The sequence below is a fragment of the Rhinichthys klamathensis genome, unplaced genomic scaffold (genome assembly GCF_029890125.1).
Source record: "Rhinichthys klamathensis goyatoka isolate OS25496 unplaced genomic scaffold, OSU_Roscu_1.1 h1tg000475l_1, whole genome shotgun sequence".
Classification (NCBI taxonomy): domain Eukaryota; kingdom Metazoa; phylum Chordata; class Actinopteri; order Cypriniformes; family Leuciscidae; genus Rhinichthys; species Rhinichthys klamathensis.
In genome coordinates, this window is record NW_026606963.1 from 90,778 (window position 1) to 117,740 (window position 26,963).

At 45.9% G+C, this 26,963-nt stretch overlaps 1 protein-coding gene across 2 annotated transcripts in view; it reads left to right on the top strand.

The window, feature by feature from the left end:
- Nucleotides 1–26,934, top strand: part of pmt (phosphoethanolamine methyltransferase) — a 30,352-nt gene extending 3,418 nt beyond the window's left edge. For both annotated transcript variants that reach the window (XM_056237020.1, XM_056237019.1), the window contains exons 4-12: nucleotides 13,814–13,950; nucleotides 14,438–14,595; nucleotides 14,667–14,861; nucleotides 21,091–21,180; nucleotides 21,429–21,518; nucleotides 22,362–22,484; nucleotides 23,058–23,189; nucleotides 24,165–24,281; nucleotides 26,678–26,934. In XM_056237020.1, coding sequence (XP_056092995.1) covers nucleotides 13,814–13,950; nucleotides 14,438–14,595; nucleotides 14,667–14,861; nucleotides 21,091–21,180; nucleotides 21,429–21,518; nucleotides 22,362–22,484; nucleotides 23,058–23,189; nucleotides 24,165–24,281; nucleotides 26,678–26,788 — 1,153 coding nt within the window. In that variant the 3' untranslated portion in view covers nucleotides 26,789–26,934. The remainder of the gene's footprint in view (nucleotides 1–13,813; nucleotides 13,951–14,437; nucleotides 14,596–14,666; nucleotides 14,862–21,090; nucleotides 21,181–21,428; nucleotides 21,519–22,361; nucleotides 22,485–23,057; nucleotides 23,190–24,164; nucleotides 24,282–26,677) is intronic.
- The last annotated feature ends 29 nt before the right edge of the window (nucleotides 26,935–26,963 follow it).

Consider the following 26,963-nt stretch of genomic DNA (forward strand, 5'->3'; position numbering starts at 1 on the left):
TATTCAGCCTTCTAAACACTGCTAGAGAGAGAGAGAGAGAGAGAGAGAGAGAGAGAGAGAGAGAGAGAGAGAGAGAGAGAGAGAGAGAACTATATTTTTGTATATGTGTGTGTTACTGTGTATATATTTCTATATTCATTTCGTTAACAAAAACTATGACAAAAAAAACTTTTTTCCATTAGACGAGACAATGACGAGACAACACCGACGTCATTAAACACTAACCATGATTATCAACTTGCAATATTGTTGACGGGGAATTTTTTTTTTTTTTAAGTTTAAACTTTACCAAAATCTCTCTATATTTTATGAAAGAGAATTTTTTAAACCTTTAAAAGAGAAAGAGAAAAAAGTATTACAGACTGCGCACTGTAAGCGGTCAACCAATCACATCAGACTGGGGCATCTGACCAATCAGATCAGAGTATACCAATCACAACAGACTGGGCCATTTGACCAATCAGATCAGAGTAGACCAATCACATCAGACTGGGCCATTTGACCAATCAGATCAGAGTAGACCAATCACAACAGACTGGGCCATTTGACCAATCAGATCAGAGTAGACCAATCACATCAGACTGGGGCATCTGACCAATCAGATCAGAGTAGACTAATCACAACAGACTGGGCCATTTGACCAATCAGATCAGAGTAGACCAATCACAACAGACTGGGCCATTTGACCAATTAGATCAGAGTAGACCAATCACAACAGACTGGGCCATTTGACCAATCAGATCAGAGTAGACCAATCACAACAGACTGAGCCATCTGACCAATCAGATCAGAGTAGACCAATTACAACAGACTGGGCCATTTGACCAATCAGATCAGAGTAGACCAATCACATCAGACTGGGCCATTTGACCAATCAGATCAGAGTAGACCAATCACATCAGACTGGGCCATTTGACCACTCAGATCAGAGTAGACCAATCACAACAGACTGAGCGATCTGACCAATCAGATCAGAGTAGACCAATCACAACAGACTGGGCCATTTGACCAATCAGATCAGAGTAGACCTATCACATCAGACTGGGGCATCTGACCAATCAGATCAGAGTAGACCAATCACAACAGACTGGGCCATTTGACCAATCAGATCAGAGTAGACCAATCACAACAGACTGGGCCATTTGACCAATCAGATCAGAGTAGACCAATCACAACAGACTGGGCCATTTGACCAATCAGATCAGAGTAGACCAATCACAACAGACTGAGCCATCTGACCAATCAGATCAGAGTAGACCAATCACATCAGACTGAGCAATCTGACCAATCAGATCAGAGTAGACCAATCACAACAGACTGGGCCATTTGACCAATCAGATCAGAGTAGACCAATCACATCAGACTGGGCCATTTGACCAATCAGATCAGAGTAGACCAATCACATCAGACTGGGCCATTTGACCAATCAGATCAGAGTATACCAATCACAACAGACTGGGCCATTTGACCAATCAGATCAGAGTAGACCAATCACATCAGACTGGGCCATTTGACCAATCAGATCAGAGTAGACCAATCACATCAAACTGGACCATTTGACCAATCAGATCAGAGTAGACCAATCACAACAGACTGGGCCATTTGACCAATCAGATCAGAGTATACCAATCACATCAGACTGGGCCATTTGACCAATCAGATCAGAGTAGACCAATCACATCAGACTGGGCCATTTGACCAATCAGATCAGAGTACACCAATCACATCATACTGGGCCATCTAAACAATCAGATCAGAGTAGACCAATCACATCAGACTGGGCCATTTGACCAATCAGATCAGAGTAGACCAATCACATCAAACTGGACCATTTGACCAATCAGATCAGAGTAGACCAATCACATCAGACTGGGCCATCTGACCAATCAGAGCAGAGTAGACCAATCACATCAAACTGGACCATTTGACCAATCAGATCAGAGTAGACCAATCACAGCAGACTGGGCCATCTGACCAATCAGATCAGAGTAGACCAATCACATCAGACTGGGCCATCTGACCAATCAGATCAGAGTAGACCAATCACATCAGACTGGGGCATCTGACCAATCAGATCAGAGTAGACCAATCACAACAGACTGGGCCATTTGACCAATCAGATCAGAGTAGACCAATCACAACAGACTGGGCCATTTGACCAATCAGATCAGAGTAGACCAATCACAACAGACTGGGCCATTTGACCAATCAGATCAGAGTAGACCAATCACAACAGACTGAGCCATCTGACCAATCAGATCAGAGTAGACCAATCACATCAGACTGAGCAATCTGACCAATCAGATCAGAGTAGACCAATCACAACAGACTGGGCCATTTGACCAATCAGATCAGAGTAGACCAATCACATCAGACTGGGCCATTTGACCAATCAGATCAGAGTAGACCAATCACATCAGACTGGGCCATTTGACCAATCAGATCAGAGTATACCAATCACAACAGACTGGGCCATTTGACCAATCAGATCAGAGTAGACCAATCACATCAGACTGGGCCATTTGACCAATCAGATCAGAGTAGACCAATCACATCAAACTGGACCATTTGACCAATCAGATCAGAGTAGACCAATCACAACAGACTGGGCCATTTGACCAATCAGATCAGAGTATACCAATCACATCAGACTGGGCCATTTGACCAATCAGATCAGAGTAGACCAATCACATCAGACTGGGCCATTTGACCAATCAGATCAGAGTACACCAATCACATCATACTGGGCCATCTAAACAATCAGATCAGAGTAGACCAATCACATCAGACTGGGCCATTTGACCAATCAGATCAGAGTAGACCAATCACATCAAACTGGACCATTTGACCAATCAGATCAGAGTAGACCAATCACATCAGACTGGGCCATCTGACCAATCAGAGCAGAGTAGACCAATCACATCAAACTGGACCATTTGACCAATCAGATCAGAGTAGACCAATCACAGCAGACTGGGCCATCTGACCAATCAGATCAGAGTAGACCAATCACATCAGACTGGGCCATCTGACCAATCAGATCAGAGTAGACCAATAACATCAGACTGGGCCATCTGACCAATCAGATCAGAGTAGACCAATCACATCAAACTGGACCACTTGACCAATCAGATCAGAGTAGACCAATCACAGCAGACTGGGCCATTTGACCAATCAGATCAGAGTATCCCAATCACATCAGACTGGGCCATCTGACCAATCAGATCAGAGTAGACCAATCACAGCAGACTGGGCCATTTGACCAATCAGATCAGAGTATCCCAATCACATCAGACTGGGCCATCTGACCAATCAGATCAGAGTAGACCAATCACAGCAGACTGGGCAATCTGACCAATCAGATCAGAGTAGACCAATCACATCAGACTGGGCCATCTGACCAATCAGATCAGAGTAGACCAATAACATCAGACTGGGCCATCTGACCAATCAGATCAGAGTAGACCAATCACATCAAACTGGACCATTTGACCAATCAGATCAGAGTAGACCAATCACAGCAGACTGGGCCATTTGACCAATCAGATCAGAGTAGACCAATCACAGCAGACTGGGCCATCTGACCAATCAGATCAGAGTAGACCAATAACATCAGACTGGGCCATCTGACCAATCAGATCAGAGTAGACCAATCACATCAGACTGGGCCATTTGACCAATCAGATCAGAGTAGACCAATCACATCAGACTGGGCCATCTGACCAATCAGATCAGAGTAGACCAATCACATCAGACTGGGCCATTTGACCAATCAGATCAGAGTAGACCAATCACATCAGACTGGGCCATCTGACCAATCAGATCAGAGTAGACCAATCACATCAAACTGGACCATCTGACCAATCAGATCAGAGTAGACCAATCACAGCAGACTGGGCCATCTGACCAATCAGATCAGAGTAGACCAATCACATCAGACTGGGCCATTTGACCAATCAGATCAGAGTAGACCAATCACAGCAGACTGGGCCATCTGACCAATCAGATCAAAGTAGACCAATCACATCAGACTGGGCCATCTGACCAATCAGATCAGAGTAGACCAATCACATCAGACTGAGCCATCTGACCAATCAGATCAGAGTAGACCAATCACATCAGACTGGGCCATTTGACCAATCAGATCAGAGTAGACCAATCACAGCAGACTGGGCCATCTGACCAATCAGATCAGAGTAGACCAATCACATCAGACTGGGCCATCTGACCAATCAGATCAGAGTAGACCAATAACATCAGACTGGGCCATCTGACCAATCAGATCAGAGTAGACCAATCACATCAAACTGGACCATTTGACCAATCAGATCAGAGTAGACCAATCACAGCAGACTGGGCCATTTGACCAATCAGATCAGAGTAGACCAATCACAGCAGACTGGGCCATCTGACCAATCAGATCAGAGTAGACCAATAACATCAGACTGGGCCATCTGACCAATCAGATCAGAGTAGACCAATCACATCAGACTGGGCCATTTGACCAATCAGATCAGAGTAGACCAATCACATCAGACTGGGCCATCTGACCAATCAGATCAGAGTAGACCAATCACATCAGACTGGGCCATTTGACCAATCAGATCAGAGTAGACCAATCACATCAGACTGGGCCATCTGACCAATCAGATCAGAGTAGACCAATCACATCAAACTGGACCATCTGACCAATCAGATCAGAGTAGACCAATCACAGCAGACTGGGCCATCTGACCAATCAGATCAGAGTAGACCAATCACATCAGACTGGGCCATTTGACCAATCAGATCAGAGTAGACCAATCACAGCAGACTGGGCCATCTGACCAATCAGATCAAAGTAGACCAATCACATCAGACTGGGCCATCTGACCAATCAGATCAGAGTAGACCAATCACATCAGACTGAGCCATCTGACCAATCAGATCAGAGTAGACCAATCACATCAGACTGGGCCATTTGACCAATCAGATCAGAGTAGACCAATCACAGCAGACTGGGCCATCTGACCAATCAGATCAGAGTAGACCAATCACATCAGACTGGGCCATCTGACCAATCAGATCAGAGTAGACCAATCACATCAGACTGAGCCATCTGACCAATAAGATCAGAGTAGACCAATCACATCAGACTGGGCCATTTGACCAATCAGATCAGAGTAGACCAATCACATCAGACTGGGCCATCTGACCAATCAGATCAGAGTAGACCAATCACATCAGACTGGGCTATTTGACCAATCAGATCAGAGTAGACCAATCACATCAGACTGGGCCATCTGACCAATCAGATCAGAGTAGACCAATCACATCAGACTGGGCCATCTGACCAATCAGATCAGAGTAGACCAATCACATCAGACTGGGCCATCTGACCAATCAGATCAGAGTAGACCAATCACATCAGACTGAGCCATCTGACCAATCAGATCAGAGTAGACCAATCACAACAGACTGGGCCATTTGACCAATCAGATCAGAGTAGACCAATCACAACAGACTGAGCCATCTGACCAATCAGATCAGAGTAGACCAATCACATCAGACTGAGCAATCTGACCAATCAGATCAGAGTAGACCAATCACAACAGACTGGGCCATTTGACCAATCAGATCAGAGTAGACCAATCACATCAGACTGGGCCATTTGACCAATCAGATCAGAGTAGACCAATCACATCAGACTGGGCCATTTGACCAATCAGATCAGAGTATACCAATCACAACAGACTGGGCCATTTGACCAATCAGATCAGAGTAGACCAATCACATCAGACTGGGCCATTTGACCAATCAGATCAGAGTAGACCAATCACATCAAACTGGACCATTTGACCAATCAGATCAGAGTAGACCAATCACAACAGACTGGGCCATTTGACCAATCAGATCAGAGTATACCAATCACATCAGACTGGGCCATTTGACCAATCAGATCAGAGTAGACCAATCACATCAGACTGGGCCATTTGACCAATCAGATCAGAGTACACCAATCACATCATACTGGGCCATCTAAACAATCAGATCAGAGTAGACCAATCACATCAGACTGGGCCATTTGACCAATCAGATCAGAGTAGACCAATCACATCAAACTGGACCATTTGACCAATCAGATCAGAGTAGACCAATCACATCAGACTGGGCCATCTGACCAATCAGAGCAGAGTAGACCAATCACATCAAACTGGACCATTTGACCAATCAGATCAGAGTAGACCAATCACAGCAGACTGGGCCATCTGACCAATCAGATCAGAGTAGACCAATCACATCAGACTGGGCCATCTGACCAATCAGATCAGAGTAGACCAATAACATCAGACTGGGCCATCTGACCAATCAGATCAGAGTAGACCAATCACATCAAACTGGACCATTTGACCAATCAGATCAGAGTAGACCAATCACAGCAGACTGGGCCATTTGACCAATCAGATCAGAGTATCCCAATCACATCAGACTGGGCCATCTGACCAATCAGATCAGAGTAGACCAATCACAGCAGACTGGGCCATTTGACCAATCAGATCAGAGTATCCCAATCACATCAGACTGGGCCATCTGACCAATCAGATCAGAGTAGACCAATCACAGCAGACTGGGCAATCTGACCAATCAGATCAGAGTAGACCAATCACATCAGACTGGGCCATCTGACCAATCAGATCAGAGTAGACCAATAACATCAGACTGGGCCATCTGACCAATCAGATCAGAGTAGACCAATCACATCAAACTGGACCATTTGACCAATCAGATCAGAGTAGACCAATCACAGCAGACTGGGCCATTTGACCAATCAGATCAGAGTAGACCAATCACAGCAGACTGGGCCATCTGACCAATCAGATCAGAGTAGACCAATAACATCAGACTGGGCCATCTGACCAATCAGATCAGAGTAGACCAATCACATCAGACTGGGCCATTTGACCAATCAGATCAGAGTAGACCAATCACATCAGACTGGGCCATCTGACCAATCAGATCAGAGTAGACCAATCACATCAGACTGGGCCATTTGACCAATCAGATCAGAGTAGACCAATCACATCAGACTGGGCCATCTGACCAATCAGATCAGAGTAGACCAATCACATCAAACTGGACCATCTGACCAATCAGATCAGAGTAGACCAATCACAGCAGACTGGGCCATCTGACCAATCAGATCAGAGTAGACCAATCACATCAGACTGGGCCATTTGACCAATCAGATCAGAGTAGACCAATCACAGCAGACTGGGCCATCTGACCAATCAGATCAAAGTAGACCAATCACATCAGACTGGGCCATCTGACCAATCAGATCAGAGTAGACCAATCACATCAGACTGAGCCATCTGACCAATCAGATCAGAGTAGACCAATCACATCAGACTGGGCCATTTGACCAATCAGATCAGAGTAGACCAATCACAGCAGACTGGGCCATCTGACCAATCAGATCAGAGTAGACCAATCACATCAGACTGGGCCATCTGACCAATCAGATCAGAGTAGACCAATCACATCAGACTGAGCCATCTGACCAATAAGATCAGAGTAGACCAATCACATCAGACTGGGCCATTTGACCAATCAGATCAGAGTAGACCAATCACATCAGACTGGGCCATCTGACCAATCAGATCAGAGTAGACCAATCACATCAGACTGGGCTATTTGACCAATCAGATCAGAGTAGACCAATCACATCAGACTGGGCCATCTGACCAATCAGATCAGAGTAGACCAATCACATCAGACTGGGCCATCTGACCAATCAGATCAGAGTAGACCAATCACATCAGACTGGGCCATCTGACCAATCAGATCAGAGTAGACCAATCACATCAGACTGGGCCATCTGACCAATCAGATCAGAGTAGACCAATCACATCAGACTGGGCCATCTGACCAATCAGATCAGAGTAGACCAATCACATCAGACTGAGCCATCTGACCAATCAGATCAGAGTAGACCAATCACATCAGACTGGGCCACCTGACCAATCAGATCAGAGTAGACCAATCACATCAGACTGGGCCATCTGACCAATCAGATCAGAGTAGACCAATCACATCAGACTGGGCCATCTGACCAATCAGATCAGAGTAGACCAATCACATCAGACTGGACCATTGACCAATCAGATCAGAGTAGACCAATCACATCAGACTGGACCATCTGACCAATCAGATCAGAGTAGACCAATCACATCAAACTGGACCATCTGACCAATCAGATCAGAGTAGACCAATCACAGCAGACTGGGCCATCTGACCAATCAGATCAGAGTAGACCAATCACATCAGACTGGGCCATTTGACCAATCAGATCAGAGTAGACCAATCACAGCAGACTGGGCCATCTGACCAATCAGATCAGAGTAGACCAATCACATCAGACTGGGCCATCTGACCAATCAGATCAGAGTAGACCAATCACATCAGACTGAGCCATCTGACCAATCAGATCAGAGTAGACCAATCACATCAGACTGGGCCATTTGACCAATCAGATCAGAGTAGACCAATCACAGCAGACTGGGCCATCTGACCAATCAGATCAGAGTAGACCAATCACATCAGACTGGGCCATCTGACCAATCAGATCAGAGTAGACCAATCACATCAGACTGAGCCATCTGACCAATAAGATCAGAGTAGACCAATCACATCAGACTGGGCCATTTGACCAATCAGATCAGAGTAGACCAATCACATCAGACTGGGCCATTTGACCAATCAGATCAGAGTAGACCAATCACATCAGACTGGGCCATCTGACCAATCAGATCAGAGTAGACCAATCACATCAGACTGGGCCATTTGACCAATCAGATCAGAGTAGACCAATCACATCAGACTGGGCCATCTGACCAATCAGATCAGAGTAGACCAATCACATCAGACTGGGCCATCTGACCAATCAGATCAGAGTAGACCAATCACATCAGACTGGGCCATCTGACCAATCAGATCAGGGTAGACCAATCACATCAGACTGGGCCATCTGACCAATCAGATCAGAGTAGACCAATCACATCAGACTGGGCCATCTGACCAATCAGATCAGAGTAGACCAATCACATCAGACTGAGCCATCTGACCAATCAGATCAGAGTAGACCAATCACATCAGACTGGGCCACCTGACCAATCAGATCAGAGTAGACCAATCACATCAGACTGGGCCATCTGACCAATCAGATCAGAGTAGACCAATCACATCAGACTGGGCCATCTGACCAATCAGATCAGAGTAGACCAATCACATCAGACTGGACCATTGACCAATCAGATCAGAGTAGACCAATCACATCAGACTGGACCATCTGACCAATCAGATCAGAGTAGACCAATCACATCAGACTGGACCATTGACCAATCAGATCAGAGTAGACCAATCACAACAGACTGGACCATCTGACCAATCAGATCAGAGTAGACCAATCACATCAGACTGGACCATTAACCAATCAGATCAGAGTAGACCAATCACAACAGACTGGGCCATTTGACCAATCAGATCAGAGTAGACCAATCACATCAGACTGGGCCATTTGACCAATCAGATCAGAGTAGACCAATCACATCAGACTGGGCCATTTGACCAATCAGATCAGAGTATACCAATCACAACAGACTGGTTCATTTGACCAATCAGATCAGAGTAGACCAATCACATCAGACTGGGCCATTTGACCAATCAGATCAGAGTAGACCAATCACATCAAACTGGACCATTTGACCAATCAGATCAGAGTAGACCAATCACAACAGACTGGGCCATTTGACCAATCAGATCAGAGTATACCAATCACATCAGACTGGGCCATTTGACCAATCAGATCAGAGTAGACCAATCACATCAGACTGGGCCATCTGACCAATCAGAGCAGAGTAGACCAATCACATCAAACTGGACCATTTGACCAATCAGATCAGAGTAGACCAATCACAGCAGACTGGGCCATCTGACCAATCAGATCAGAGTAGACCAATCACATCAGACTGGGCCATTTGACCAATCAGATCAGAGTAGACCAATCACAGCAGACTGGACCATCTGACCAATCAGATCAGAGTAGACCAATCACATCAGACTGGGCCATCTGACCAATCAGATCAGAGTAGACCAATCACATCAGACTGAGCCATCTGACCAATCAGATCAGAGTAGACCAATCACATCAGACTGGGCCATTTGACCAATCAGATCAGAGTAGACCAATCACATCAGACTGGGCCATTTGACCAATCAGATCAGAGTAGACCAATCACATCAGACTGGGCCATCTGACCAATCAGATCAGAGTAGACCAATCACATCAGACTGGGCCATTTGACCAATCAGATCAGAGTAGACCAATCACATCAGACTGGGCCATCTGACCAATCAGATCAGAGTAGACCAATCACATCAGACTGGGCCATCTGACCAATCAGATCAGAGTAGACCAATCACATCAGACTGGGCCATCTGACCAATCAGATCAGAGTAGACCAATCACATCAGACTGGGCCATCTGACCAATCAGATCAGAGTAGACCAATCACATCAGACTGGGCCATCTGACCAATCAGATCAGAGTAGACCAATCACATCAGACTGGGCCATTTGACCAATCAGATCAGAGTAGACCAATCACATCAGACTGGGCCATTTGACCACTCAGATCAGAGTAGACCAATCACAACAGACTGAGCGATCTGACCAATCAGATCAGAGTAGACCAATCACAACAGACTGGGCCATTTGACCAATCAGATCAGAGTAGACCAATTACATCAGACTGGGCCATCTGACCAATCAGATCAGAGTAGACCAATCACATCAGACTGGGCCATCTGACCAATCAGATCAGAGTAGACCAATCACATCAGACTGGGCCATCTGACCAATCAGATCAGAGTAGACCAATCACATCAGACTGGGCCATCTGACCAATCAGATCAGAGTAGACCAATCACATCAGACTGGGCCATCTGACCAATCAGATCAGAGTAGACCAATCACATCAGACTGGACCATTGACCAATCAGATCAGAGTAGACCAATCACATCAGACTGGACCATCTGACCAATCAGATCAGAGTAGACCAATCACATCAGACTGGACCATTGACCAATCAGATCAGAGTAGACCAATCACAACAGACTGGACCATCTGACCAATCAGATCAGAGTAGACCAATCACATCAGACTGGACCATTAACCAATCAGATCAGAGTAGACCAATCACAACAGACTGGGCCATTTGACCAATCAGATCAGAGTAGACCAATCACATCAGACTGGGCCATTTGACCAATCAGATCAGAGTAGACCAATCACATCAGACTGGGCCATTTGACCAATCAGATCAGAGTATACCAATCACAACAGACTGGGCCATTTGACCAATCAGATCAGAGTAGACCAATCACATCAGACTGGGCCATTTGACCAATCAGATCAGAGTAGACCAATCACATCAAACTGGACCATTTGACCAATCAGATCAGAGTAGACCAATCACAACATACTGGGCCATTTGACCAATCAGATCAGAGTATACCAATCACATCAGACTGGGCCATTTGACCAATCAGATCAGAGTAGACCAATCACATCAGACTGGGCCATCTGACCAATCAGAGCAGAGTAGACCAATCACATCAAACTGGACCATTTGACCAATCAGATCAGAGTAGACCAATCACATCAAACTGGGCCATCTGACCAATCAGATCAGAGTAGACCAATCACATCAGACTGGGCCATTTGACCAATCAGATCAGAGTAGACCAATCACAGCAGACTGGACCATCTGACCAATCAGATCAGAGTAGACCAATCACATCAGACTGGGCCATCTGACCAATCAGATCAGAGTAGACCAATCACATCAGACTGAGCCATCTGACCAATCAGATCAGAGTAGACCAATCACATCAGACTGGGCCATTTGACCAATCAGATCAGAGTTGACCAATCACATCAGACTGGGCCATTTGACCAATCAGATCAGAGTAGACCAATCACATCAGACTGGGCCATCTGACCAATCAGATCAGAGTAGACCAATCACATCAGACTGGGCCATTTGACCAATCAGATCAGAGTAGACCAATCACATCAGACTGGGCCATCTGACCAATCAGATCAGAGTAGACCAATCACATCAGACTGGGCCATCTGACCAATCAGATCAGAGTAGACCAATCACATCAGACTGGGCCATCTGACCAATCAGATCAGAGTAGACCAATCACATCAGACTGGGCCATCTGACCAATCAGATCAGAGTAGACCAATCACATCAGACTGGGCCATCTGACCAATCAGATCAGAGTAGACCAATCACATCAGACTGGACCATTGACCAATCAGATCAGAGTAGACCAATCACAACAGACTGAGCCATCTGACCAATCAGATCAGAGTAGACCAATCACATCAGACTGAGCCATCTGACCAATCAGATCAGAGTAGACCAATCACAACAGACTGAGCCATCTGACCAATCAGATCAGAGTAGACCAATCACAACAGACTGAGCCATCTGACCAATCAGATCAGAGTAGACCAATCACAACAGACTGGGTCATCTGACCAATCAGATCAGAGTAGACCAATCACAACAGACTGGGCCATTAACCAATCAGATCAGAGTAGACCAATCACAACAGACTGGGCCATCTGACCAATCAGATCAGAGCAGGATTGTGGAAAGGAGTTGTTTAGAGAGACTGAGGCCCTGTCCCAAATGGCGCACTTCAAGCGGACTTTCGGTCTCGTGGACTTAAATTGCGCGTGCTCGCCGAGTCTACGAGTCCGTAGGCCGTCCCATTTAGCATTTTAACGCTCTGAAGTGTACTCAGCAGCGCCCCCTTTGTACCCTTGAAGCGGTCTTCCGCGAAGCCCGCATAGATGCAGGCTCCACGCACTTTAACTACCCAGGAATCCTTGCGAAAGGCCAATCAGACAACGGATGGGACGAGATTTCGCTCACAGGCATTGTTAACATGGCTGAGAAGAAAATCCGGCGTGACGATCGAGTCTGTCCCAAAAATACCTCTCAATGCGCCCTCGCGGACTCGCGCTAAGGGCCCTATAGGTCTGCACTACATGACGTCACCGAAGTGTGGACTCTGAGGAAGTCCACAAGTCCGGAGTGTGCCATTTGGGACAGGGCCTGAATCTTCGAACAAACTGTTTTCAATCTCCGAGAAATGAGGTGACGCTGCAATGTATATTAAGAGAAAATGAAAGTGTTTTTGACCTTGGATGCATGTAAACCTGTTGTGGGAGACTCTGAAACAACATTAGGAACCTTTAAAATACCATAATAGGGGCAGTTAAAGGACATTCTCATTCTAAAAAGCATTGATTGGACAAACATTTAAATATGCCCCTGAGGAGTCATCAGTTATTTTTAGTCCATTTTCCTGAAAGAGAAAAACAGTAAATTGTAAATGTGTATATATGAGCTGTACGCTAAACATAGATGAGCTAAATGACACGCATTATACTGTACTATACTATACATTATACTGTCAATTCCACGTTTTATTTCATGGGGTCTAAAAGATGAGCTACAGAAAAACATCCCATCGATTCTCATCTGATGTCTTCATTCATCCATCCATCACTTCATCTCTCATCTCGTGTGTGTGTGAGAGATAGTGTGTGTGCGTGTGCATTCGCGTATATGTTTTGGACTGAAAAGTAGATTTGAAGAAAAGATAAGTTGTGAAGCGGGTGTGTCTGTAACACACTGATCTCTCTCTCTCTCTCTCTCTCTCACACACACACACACACTTTCTGTTTCAGTTTTGACCTGGTGTTCTCTAATTGGCTGTTGATGTATCTGAGTGATCAGGAGCTGAAGTCATTGGTTGAGAAGTTTCTCAGGTGGCTCCGCCCAGGCGGCTACCTGTTCTTCAGAGAGTCCTGCTTCCACCAATCAGGTTAGAGAAACAATGTCCTGTAAGTTTGACACTATATGGCAATGATGTGAAATTTCTTATTTTTCTCAAATGATATTGTTATCTTATTCTCTATTATAATGTGATAAAAAAAAATCAACTATATTCCTGAAACCTATAGTTACGCAAATAAACCATAGTATTTATATATAACCATTGATATAAACACTATATTATCATTATCGGAGACTGAAACAGGGGTAAAAATAGGCCAGGACATGATTTTATCAATCGGGAACTGGTTGTATGGTGAAAGTGTCTCTGTGATAGATGGTTTAAAAAAAAAGTAAAAGGGCTTTATGATGTCAGTCGAAAAAGAAAAGTAATTTCAGAGACAGAACAAGTTTTGCTTTTTGATAAAAGATTATGAGGATGAACATATTCGATTTATTAATCACGCTTTATTGCTTTCATTATTGGTAAGTTTGAGTATTTCTACAGGTGTACATGTTTGTCTTGCCCTTTACAGGTGACAGCAAGCGAGATTTTAACCCCACGCACTACAGAACTCCTGCTCACTATAACCATCTGATGACATCAGTTCTGCTGGACGAATCAGAGAAGACGGAGAAGAAATGCTACGGCTTTGACATGGTGCTCAGTAAAACAGTTCAGACCTATGTGAAGGTAAACCAGTCAGTCAACTGTAATCTGTATAAAAAAAAAACTGAAATGAAACTAACTTGTTTTTGTTACAGATGAAGAAGAACCAGAACCAGTTGTGCTGGCTCATGCTGAAAGCCTGTCGCGATACGGTAGATCAGCATCAGGGCGGCTTTTCCACATTCCAGCAGTTCCTGGATAACCAGCAGTACACCAGAAGAGGAATACTGCGTTACGAGAAGATGTTTGGGTCTGGATTCGTCAGCACAGGCGGACTCAGCACCACCAAGGTCAGGGCTGCAGAACACCATCAGAAGAGTCATGGAAAGATAATAAAATTCATACATTATTATTATTATACCTTTATTTAACCAGGAAGAGACTCACTGAGATTAAAAATCTATTTTTCAAGAGTGTCCTGGCCAAGACAGGCAGCAGTACTATACCACATATACAGTACATACAAACATAAAATATGCAAAAACACTAGAAACATAAAACAACTGTCACAGCAAATCTTTCAAAGTCAACCACAATCCTAAAAAACATTAGATAAAACATCTGCAGCCAGATGTGGCTGCCTCCATGTCAATCAACAACCTCTTAAAAGCAACCAATGAGACGAGCTCAGTAAGTTTCATGGATTTCTGTAAATTGTTCCAAGCCGAGGGAGCTGCAAACTTAAAAGCCTTTTTTCCTAGCTCAGTTCTGACCTTTGGGACAGATAGCAGGAAAAGATCCTGGGAACGAAGATTATAAGTCCCGGTACTTATTATCTTCATACATACATAATATACATAATACATATTACAGTTCAGCAAGATGTTCTGCCAACAAAAATCGTTGCAAACGAAGCCACAGTAGAGCCGTTGTAACACCGAGCAACATTCGTTCCTGAATGATTCATTTTCAACAAACTGTTTAATGAATGATTCAACGACTCATTCATACGGTTTCATTCATGAAGGAATAGGAATTTTTGAACAAATCAGGTGATCAAATCATGCAATGACAGTGTCTGCATCGAAATCGCATACTTCCCTACTATATAGTAGGCGAAACACAGTATGTGACAAAAGTACGTCTAATAGTGTCATGTGGTTGGAGGAACAAACCCAAGCGCAGACAGCAAATAACATAAAAACGGGGTTTATTGATGACAAAACAGAAAACAAAACCCACGATGGGGCAAAACAAGACAGGTTAAACTAATAAAACACCTTTACAAAACAAGACGGTCAACAGGTACTCACAGCTTGATACGATAGACAAGATTCACAGAAAGTTTGACAAAGATCTTGACAGTTTTGACAATGAACCGACCAAGGACAGCAAACACAAGGGGATAATATAGGGAGACACTAATGACACGAACAGGTGAAACTGACTAGACAATAATGACAAGACGAGGATAACAAGGGGGCGGGGTTACGTAACGAGACAACACAAGCACATGGCCCAAACAACAGGCCATGCGCTTGTACACAAAACATGGTTCTGCTATGATCCTGCCACAAGACCAGGAAAATCAAGAGCATGATGGCAGAACCCCCACCTTAAGGAGTGGCTACCAGACGCTCCTCAAAGGGACACTAAGCACAAGACAAGACAGAACGAGACATGGACAAAAACCAACAAAACATAGCGAACATCAACAACGGTATACATGAATAAACTATAACAGGGTTCGGGTGAAACATCAAAAACAAAATACAAGGCAGGGGAGGAGGAGGAAAAACAGAGTTCATGGGGGGTGGTCCAGGGTGGATAGGAGTGCTGGGGGTCTTAGGTCCACGGGACAAGGGCTGGGGACAAGGAATCCGGGCAGGCTTGGACGAAGACACACGAGGTGAAGAAAAAGTCTGGGGTTTTGCGAAGACAGGGGCGATAGGGGAAACAGTCCGGGGTTGAGCCATGACAGGGGAGACAGGGGAAACAAATGGAAGTCCGGGAACAGTGGGGACAGCAGCAGGCAACGAAACGGAGACAAGGGGATTGACAGGCGTAAAGGAAGCGGGAATGGGAACAGAGTTCTTAGAGGCTGTACTGGAGTCAAAGCTTCCCCAAGAAGCGTCACTCATCACCTCAGACTCTGGAGAGGCATTGAATGTTGCAGACTCGTGGGTGCCGCGCACAGTGACAGGCTCGGGTGCTGCGCTCACAGTGACAGGCTCGGGTGCTGCGCTCACAGAGACAGGCGTGGGTGCTGCGCTCACAGTGACAGGCTCGGGTGCTGCGCTCACAGAGACAGGCGTGGGTGCTGCGCTCACAGTGACAGGCGTGGGTGCTGCGCTCACAGAGACAGGCTCGGGTGCTGCGCTCACAGAGACAGGCTCGGGTGCTGCGCTCACAGTGACAGGCTCGGGTGCTGCGCTCACAGTGACAGGCTCGGGTGCAGCGCTCACAGTGACAGGCTCGGGTGCTGCGCTCACAGTGACAGGCTCGGGTGCTGCGCTCACAGTGACAGGCGTGGGTGCTGCGCTCACAGTGACAGGCTCGGGTGCTGCGCTCACAGTGACAGGCTCGGGTGCTGCGCTCACAGTGACAGGCTCGGGTGCTGCGCTCACAGTGACAGGCTCGGGTGCAGCGCTCACAGTGACAGGCTCGGGTGCAGCACTCACAGAGACAGGCTCGGGTGCTGCGCTCACAGTGACAGGCTCGGGTGCAGCGCTCACAGTGACAGGCTCGGGTGCAGCACTCACAGAGACAGGCTCGGGTGCAGCGCTCACAGAGACAGGCTCGGGTGCAGCACTCACAGAGACAGGCTCGGGTGCTGCGCTCACAGAGACAGGCTCGGGTGCTGCGCTCACAGAGACAGGCTCGGGTGCAGCACTCACAGAGACAGGCTCGGGTGCAGCGCTCACAGTGACAGGCTCGGGTGCAGCGCTCACAGAGACAGGCTCGGGTGCTGCGCTCACAGAGACAGGCTCGGGTGCAGCGCTCACAGTGACAGGCTCGGGTGCAGCGCTCACAGTGACAGGCTCGGGTGCAGCGCTCACAGTCACAGGCTCGGGTGCAGCGCTCACAGTGACAGGCTCGGGTGCAGCGCTCACAGTGACAGGCTCGGGTGCTGCGCTCACAGTGACAGGCTCGGGTGCTGCGCTCACAGAGACAGGCTCGGGTGCAGCGCTCACAGTGACAGGCTCGGGTGCAGCGCTCACAGTGACAGGCTCGGGTGCTGCGCTCACAGTGACAGGCTCGGGTGCTGCGCTCACAGTGACAGGCTCGGGTGCTGCGCTCAGAGTGACAGGCTCGGGTGCTGCGCTCACAGTGACAGGCTCGGGTGCTGCGCTCACAGAGACAGGCTCGGGTGCTGCGCTCACAGTGACAGGCTCGGGTGCAGCGCTCACAGTGACAGGCTCGGGTGCAGCGCTCACAGTGACAGGCTCGGGTGCTGCGCTCACAGTGACAGGCTCGGGTGCAGCGCTCACAGTGACAGGCTCGGGTGCAGCGCTCACAGTCACAGGCTCGGGTGCAGCGCTCACAGAGACAGGCTCGGGTGCAGCGCTCACAGTGACAGGCTCGGGTGCAGCGCTCACAGTGACAGGCTCGGGTGCAGCGCTCACAGTCACAGGCTCGGGTGCAGCGCTCACAGTCACAGCCTCGGGTGCTGCGCTCACAGTCACAGGCTCGGGTGCTGCACTCACAGTGACAGGCTCGGGTGCAGCGCTCACAGTGACAGGCTCGGGTGCAGCGCTCACAGTGACAGGCTCGGGTGCAGCGCTCACAGTGACAGGCTCGGGTGCAGCGCTCACAGTCACAGGCTCGGGTGCTGCGCTCACAGTGACAGGCTCGGGTGCAGCGCTCACAGAGACAGGCTCGGGTGCTGCGCTCACAGTGACAGGCTCGGGTGCAGCGCTCACAGAGACAGGCTCGGGGGGAAGCGCTCACAGTGACAGGCTCGGGTGCTGCGCTCACAGTGACAGGCTCGGGTGCAGCGCTCACAGTGACAGGCTCGGGTGCTGCGCTCACAGTGACAGGCTCGGGTGCTGCGCTCACAGTGACAGGCTCGGGTGCTGCGCTCACAGTGACAGGCTCGGGTGCTGCGCTCACAGTGACAGGCTCGGGTGCAGCGCTCACAGTGACAGGCTCGGGTGCTGCGCTCACAGTGACAGGCTCGGGTGCAGCGCTCACAGTGACAGGCTCGGGTGCTGCGCTCACAGTGACAGGCTCGGGTGCTGCGCTCACAGTGACAGGCTCGGGTGCTGCGCTCACAGTGACAGGCTCGGGTGCAGCGCTCACAGTGACAGGCTCGGGTGCTGCGCTCACAGAGACAGGCTCGGGTGCAGCGCTCACAGTCACAGGCTCGGGTGCAGCGCTCACAGAGACAGGCTCGGGTGCAGCGCTCACAGTCACAGGCTCGGGTGCAGCGCTCACAGTCACAGGCTCGGGTGCAGCGCTCACAGTGACAGGCTCGGGTGCAGCGCTCACAGTGACAGGCTCGGGTGCAGCGCTCACAGTGACAGGCTCGGGTGCAGCGCTCACAGTGACAGGCTCGGGTGCAGCGCTCACAGTGACAGGCTCGGGTGCAGCGCTCACAGTGACAGGCTCGGGTGCAGCGCTCACAGTGACAGGCTCGGGTGCTGCGCTCACAGTGACAGGCTCGGGTGCTGCGCTCACAGTCACAGGCTCGGGTGCAGCGCTCACAGTGACAGGCTCGGGTGCAGCGCTCACAGTGACAGGCTCGGGTGCAGCGCTCACAGTGACAGGCTCGGGTGCAGCGCTCACAGTGACAGGCTCGGTTCTTGGTCAGTCTGTTGTGGTCTAGCGGGGAAAGACATACAGTCTGCTGGGTTCTTCTTTGGTCGGTTCATTCTGTCATGTAGTTGGAGGAACGAACCCAAACGCAGACAGCAAATTACTCAAAATGGGGGTTATTGATGACAAAACAGAAAACAAAACCCACGATGGGGCAATACAAGACAGGTTAAACTAATAAAACACCTTTACAAAACAAGACAGCTTGATACGATAGACAAGATTCACAGAAAGTTTGACAAAGATCTTGACACAGTTTTGACAATGAACTGACCAAGGACAGCAAACACAAGGGGATAATATAGGGAGACACTAATGACACGAACAGGTGAAACTGACTAGACAATAATGACAAGACGAGGATAACAAGGGGGCGAGGTTACGTAACGAGACAACACAAGCACATGGCCCAAACAACAGGCCATGCGCTTGTACACAAAACATGGTTCTGCCCTGATCCTGCCACAAGACTAGGAAAATCAAGAGCATGATGGCAGAATCATGACAAATAGTAGTCAAGTCAAGTCATCTTTATTTATATAGCGCTTTTAACAATGTAGATTGTTCCAAAGCGTCTTTACATTGATACTAGGAGATTACAGTATCAGAGATTGTTTTGGCTTTATGGCAGCTCTAGCTAGAATAAAGTTATTGTCCAGCTAAAGTTAGTTTTGATTGATTCACTTCCGTCGCAACGATCATTAGTTATTAACTTAGGGGCCGCTAACACGACACCATTCTAACAGAAAACTCTTAAGTTCCCTCTACGCAAACTTTAAAAACGCGAACCTGTGAGAATGCTGATGGCGTGCACATGCGTATTAAGAGTTCACATAATAGTACTCATAAAAGAGTAGGTAAAAAGTCCCCGGATGACCCACTACTTCCACAGATACTGAAGTGTGCATGCGATGGACACTTTACTATCCCATGAGGCCACGGGAGAAAACTTGTAGTAATTGACTCACGCACAATACAGTCACTCGTCATCACCACCTACTGGAGCAACTGTGTAACTTTGGGAATGAAAATCGACGCAACTGAGGTCACATGATAAGAACAACAATGCGATTACATTCATACAACACACACATGAATCAATAATTGATTCACATTCAGTACGTTGATTTGTCGCCACCTACTGGAGCAACTATGTAACTTTCGGCAGTGAAGCGACGTAATTGACGCTGGTAGGTCACATGATAATGAATCATGGCGAATGTAGTATGTCCAGATTACATTCATACTACACACACTTAGACCATACAGAACATACTTTTTTTAGCGGTCGTGAAGTGATAACCTATTCAAAATAAGTACTTACTCAAGAGAGTATATGATTTCGGACGCAGCCAACCGCCTGAATGAATCTTTCTTTTGAACTACTCGGTTGAATGAATGATTCAAAGAATAATTAAGACAGCCGCTGGTTTCCTTTCTAAATGAATTTGTGTTTTTTAACGAATTGCGGATAAATGAATGATTCAATGATTTGGTCTTTAAAACGGCCACTTGTTTCGTTCCTGAATGAATCACATACAATACTTGTCGCCACCTACTGGAGCAACTATATCATTTTCGGAAAGAGTAACTGAAACTTTCATATCCACTCTAGATCAGTGATACCAACCTAACTTTTTCTTTGGATATCAGTGGAGAACTACTGCTCTCTGCATCATCTGTGTTATCTCATCATTTAGTGAATAATTAACGGTTTGTTTTCTGTTGATCTCTTTGACATATTAATCTGTAACCCATCAGGAGTTTGTTGATATGCTGAACTTGGCCGCAGAACAGAAGGTTCTAGATGTCGGCTGTGGGATTGGAGGTGGAGATTTCTACATGGCCAAGGTGAGCCAAAGGTTGACATATGATGGGTTTATGTGTTGCCACAGAACGTGTTTCACGCTCTTTAAGTCCACTTTCCTTGGGACCTTGAAACTTTTTAGAAACGTGAATGTTATCAAACAAAAATTCAGTTTAATCTACAGTATATTTTAACAGGTGTTACAATCTGACTACTTGCACATGATCATTCACAGCTGCTGTTTCTGATTACCGTGACACGATTAATTACTGACTATCCGTTTTAATGACAGACCTTTGGAGTGGAGGTTCTGGGGATGGACCTTTCCTCAAACATGGTGGAGATCGCCATGGAGAGAGCCGTCACAGAGAAACTCCCATTAGTAAGTTGAGTTTTTTACCCAATACATATCAACACTCTGGCAACTGCCCATAACACCCTAGCAACCACTTAGCTAAGGCAAAAAACTACCAAGAACAGCTTCACAACTGCATAGCGACACTCTGGCAACCACCCACAACACCCTAGCAACCACATAGCTAAGGCAATAAAAAAACTTACTCAAAACAGCTTCTTAACTGCATAGCAACACTCTGGCAACCACTCAGATCACCCTAGCAACCTTGTAGCAAATCACACACACTACTCAAAACAGCTCAGCAACTGCATAGCAAGATAACCACGTGGACACCTTAGTAACTGCATAGCAAAGGCAACAAATTACTCAGAACAGCTTTGCAACTGCACCCTGGCAACCACTCACAACACCCGCAATCAGCTGTAACAACCTAGCAACACCCTAGCAACCACCCAGAGTATCCTAGTAACTACATAGCAAAGTGCAACAAACTAGTAACACCCTGGAAACCACCCATCACACCATAACAACCACCTATAACAACCTACCAACCCCCTGGAAACCACCCATAACACCATAGCAACCACTTATAACAATCTAGCAACTGCAATACAACACACTGGCAACCACCCAGAAAATCATAGCAACCACAGCAAGCCTATCAAACTACTCAGAACAGCTTAGTAACTGCATAGCAACACCTTAGAACTATGCCAGCGAGTTTTTCCACAGGAAATGTGGAAAAAATGTTTTTAATCAATTTGAACTACGTCTAGCTTTGAGAATGAACAGAGCTGCATTCTGGGACAGCTTTGGCTGTCGTTCTGCACTTCCTGATAGCAGATTAACTTCGTCCTTCCTCTGCAGGTGCAGTTTGAGGTGTCGGATGCCACAAAAAGAAGGTTTCCTGACGCCACGTTTGATGTGGTTTACAGCAGAGACACGATTCTGCACATCAGGGACAAACTTGACCTCTTCAGAAAATTTTACGTGAGTGTTCACACAGGTAAACAGGTGCTTGGGTGCATGTTTTCATGCCTTTGACTTTATATTATATAGAAGTACCATATATTTGTGTGTGTGCATGTGTGTATGTATGAGGACATGCAAATGATCATCTGCATGTGTAAATGTACTGTCAGTCGGTAGCAGGTGTGAGTGTGTGTGTGTGTTTGTGTGTGTGTGTGTGTGTTTTTGTGTGTGTGTGCGTGCGCGTGTATGTTTGTGTGTTAGTGTGTGTGTTCCGGTGAATATGTGTGTGTAGGTGTTCAGTGTTTGTGGTTTAAACAGTAAACATCACCTTGAACCTCCTTGAGAGGACTCAAATGAGATGACATATTACTTATGGGTAATAAAAACAAGCCTTTGTGTTTGTATTGATCTATAGTGCATAGTATCTAAAATGTCAAATGCAATATGGGAAGCTGACATGCAAAATAAGAGTAAAGGCAAACTGCATGTGCATGGTCTGCCCTCTAATGGACAAACCATGTATTTTCATAGGAGTCCATAATAACAGATTGAAATATTGCTTTAAGGTGTGTGTATGCATGTGTTTTTCAGTCATGGCTGAAGCCGAGCGGTAAGCTGCTGATCAGTGACTATTGCTGTGGAGAGAAGCCCTGGTCTCCAGCGTTTCAGGATTACGTCAACCAGAGGGGATATATTCTCTACACACCTCAGAGATACGGACAGGTGGGACACGGGATACACAAGTACAGACCTAATAAAATCATAGTGTACTATTACAGCTTGCTTTTGTTTGGAATTAGTATTGATTTATTATGTAACATTGATGATATCTGTTAGTCCTGGATGTAATGAAGGCAAGCTACTGTAGTAAAAGCTTGACCTCAAGAAGCGCACTAGCCCATTGTTAGCGTGCCTGCCTCTCATGACGGAGCGGGTCGAGTTGAACTGGACGGGTTATATTTGGTGCCATGACCTGCATGGGAGTGAGGTTTAGGTCGATGAGAGTAATGGAGGCAAGCTAGAGCTGTGCACGTAAACCTCCCTCTACCGGCCTCATGAGGCATGATAGAGACTGCTGTTTATAGCGTCCTTAAAGGGATACTCCACTGTTTTTTCATATTAAACTATGTTATTCCCTTAACTAAGACGAGTTGATACATACCTCTCTCGTCTCAGTGCGTTCACTAAATCGCTCTGTCTTGCGGCGAAACTTTGTTAGCACTTAGCTTAGCCCAGTTCATTCATTAGGATCCAAACAGAGAAGCGACCAAACACCTCCACGGTTTCCCTATTTAAATACAGTTACACGAGTAGTTACAAGACCAAGTATGGTGACACAAAATAAAACGTGGCGCTTTTCTAAGCGTGTAAAATGGATAACTATAATGTATGGCGGAATACCATAGCAAGTGCTTGGGAGCACTTCGACTCGGCGCAGTAATATCATCACTCCTGAAAAGCCCTCTCCCCTCCCTCTCATTGATGATATGATGATATTACTGCGCCGAGTCGAAGTGCTCCCAAGTGCTATTCCGCCATACTTTATACACGAAAAAACGGTGGAGTATCCCTTTAATAACGTGTCCGCTTCCCATGGTGAACATTTACATTCAGTCATTTAGCAGACACCTTTATCCAAAGCTTGTTTATGCACCATGATGACTATGATAATATTGAGTGTATTTGTGTGTTTTTCAGTTCCTGAGCGAGGTGGGATTCAGTAATGTTCGCGCAGAGGACAGGACAGACCAATTTATTCAGGTGATAAAGACTGAACTGCAGAGAGCCGAGGACATGAAAGATGAGTTTATACAGGTAAACAAACACACACATACACACACACACTTTTATGCTCATGCAAAATCTGCATTACATTTACAACCTCACATTTGCATTCACACTGTTGGAGGAAATATTTTATTTCCCCTTTTCCCTTTTATTTCACTCATTTTTAATGACTGTAAATAAAAAAAAATACAGTCATTAAAGGGGTCATGCACTTTTTCAAGTTGATTGTACTGAAATGTGTGTTGGCAGTGCCTGTACACAACCATCATATAATGATAAAAATCCATCCAGTGTTTTTGTTTTAATCTCCTTATAGAGAGCCTAAGTCCCTCCCCTCCGCTTCCGGCTCATGGGACCTTATTTCGGAAAAAATCAGTCAGTCAATGGCGAGAGACAACTTCTCTTTTTATTCCGTCTGAACTGTGCCCTGAATTACACATATGATGTTTGTCAATTTAAAAGATAATTCTGAAAGTCAAGAAAGTCTCAGTTTGTCATAAAACAGAAGAGTAACATTTAGTTTTATGTGAAAATCGCTCGATGAACTACATCTCCAGGGAAGCGAAACAACGAGCGAGATCCGCTGCTCGTGTGTGTGCAGTCTGGTACAAAACACTCGATGACGGCGTAACGTTACGATTATAACGTAAGACTATAGAAACAATGACAGACGTTAGCTTCAGTAAAGTTAGCTTCAGTAAAGTTAGCTTCAGTAAAGTTAGCTTCAGTAAAGTTAGCTTCAGTAAAGTTAGCATCAGTAAAGTTAGCTTCAGTAAAGTTAGCATCAGTAAAATTAGCTTCAGTAAAGTTAGCATCAGTAAAGTTAGCTTCAGTAAAGTTAGCTTCAGTAAAGTTAGCTTCAGTAAAGTTAGCTTCAGTAAAGTTAGCATCAGTAAAGTTAGCTTCAGTAAAGTTAGCTTCAGTAAAGTTAGCTTCAGTAAAGTTAGCTTCATTCATTGAGAGAATGTGCACCTGAATGTGATGTGCACCTTTGGGGTTTGTAGTCTTTGTATTATGTATTTTTACGTCTTATATCTCAAGACTTTCTTGACTTTAAAATGTATCTTTAAAATTGGCAAACATCATATGTGTAATTGAGGGCACAATTCAAACGAGATCAAAATATTTGTTGTCTCTCGCCATTGACTACCATACAATATTTTTCCGAAATAAGGTCCCATGGTGGTCGACCGGAAGGGGAGGGACTTAGGCTCTCTATATGTTTTCCCCTGCCTCAAATCGAGCCGTTCGACCGTGTGACGTCACTGAATCGGACGCCCCGCCCACAATTGTTGATTGACAGCAGCGTTTCAACACAGACCCGCCCTGAGCGAGCTGTCATCATAGTCCGTCATTGTTGATACGCTGGAGCAGAATGGCGTCTAAGCGATTGTGGTGTTCTGTTCTTGGGTGTAATAACGAACACAGTCATTTTGATGTTCCTAAACCCGAACCGCTGAAGACGCAGTGGCTGAGTTTTGTTTTCGAAGAGAATATTCCCCACGAGCGACGTCAATGCTCTCATGTTTGAGCGAATCATTTCTCACCAGACTGCTTTATAAACGAGGGTCAGTATAAAGCTGGTTTTGAAAAAGGAATCGGTAACTATTCATGTCCCTCCTGCACCTCCAGAAGAAGTGAGTGTAAAATTGTATTAATCTTTGCAAATCGCTTGCACGCTTCACGATGAATGTGGCTAAGGTTTACACTCAGGGTACATTACGGCATGTTTTCTATCTACGACGTTTTCTATGTTTCTATGTTTTCTCAATACAATTCATAATCCCACGTTTATAATGAACAACGCGTTATGGTTCTTGTGTTATTACAAATTGTGTACGTATACATCAGTAAACACATAGCGTTCGTATCTCACTCTACCCTGCCAGTACATACAAAGATAGATCAAAGTGACATTATGTTAACCAATCATTCAGAAACGTCCTGTTCGAGCCTTAATTGTCGAACTTCTTTGCGGCCGTCATCTTGTTCCGGGTCCGACTCCAGTACAAACTGATACGGTTGCACAGATGTGTCCTCAGAGACTCCCGCTGCCATTCTCTCTCCAAAATATACCCTCAACTGTTGTCAAGGAAACACTCCACGTGCGTTGTGTCAAAACGCCCCACAGAACAGAGGGGCGGAGTCAACAAAGCTCATTATCATTTAAAGACACATGCAGTTAAATGGCGTGCTGAAAACAGAGCTGTTTTTGACCAGGTAAAATTAGTGTTTTCTTACAATACTAATTAGAATTTTTAATTAAAGTATATTACAAACTTTTCATTTAGACCCTAAAGAATCAAATTAACTTGTATGAAAATGGCATTATATGACCCCTTTAAAAACGAGTTTAGCCAGTTTGTCTGAATATTGTTGGGAATGTCATGCACGCATGCTGATAATCACTGTCTCCTCCACAGGAGTTCTCTAAGGACGACTATGATGCCATTGTAAAGGGATGGACAGAGAAACTGCTGCGCTGTGAGACAGGAGACCAACGCTGGGGGCTTTTCTATGCCACCAAAGAATGAGAGAGAGGAGGAATCCAACTAATGATCAAATCAGAATCACTATTTTTCAGATTAAACTCAGTGTTAATTCTGTGAATTGCACAAAAGTGTTGCAAGACCAACATACTCTTATGCAGCATAAGTGAATAAAATACCACTTTCCTTTACTCTTTTTCTTTGTTGATTTGAATTTATA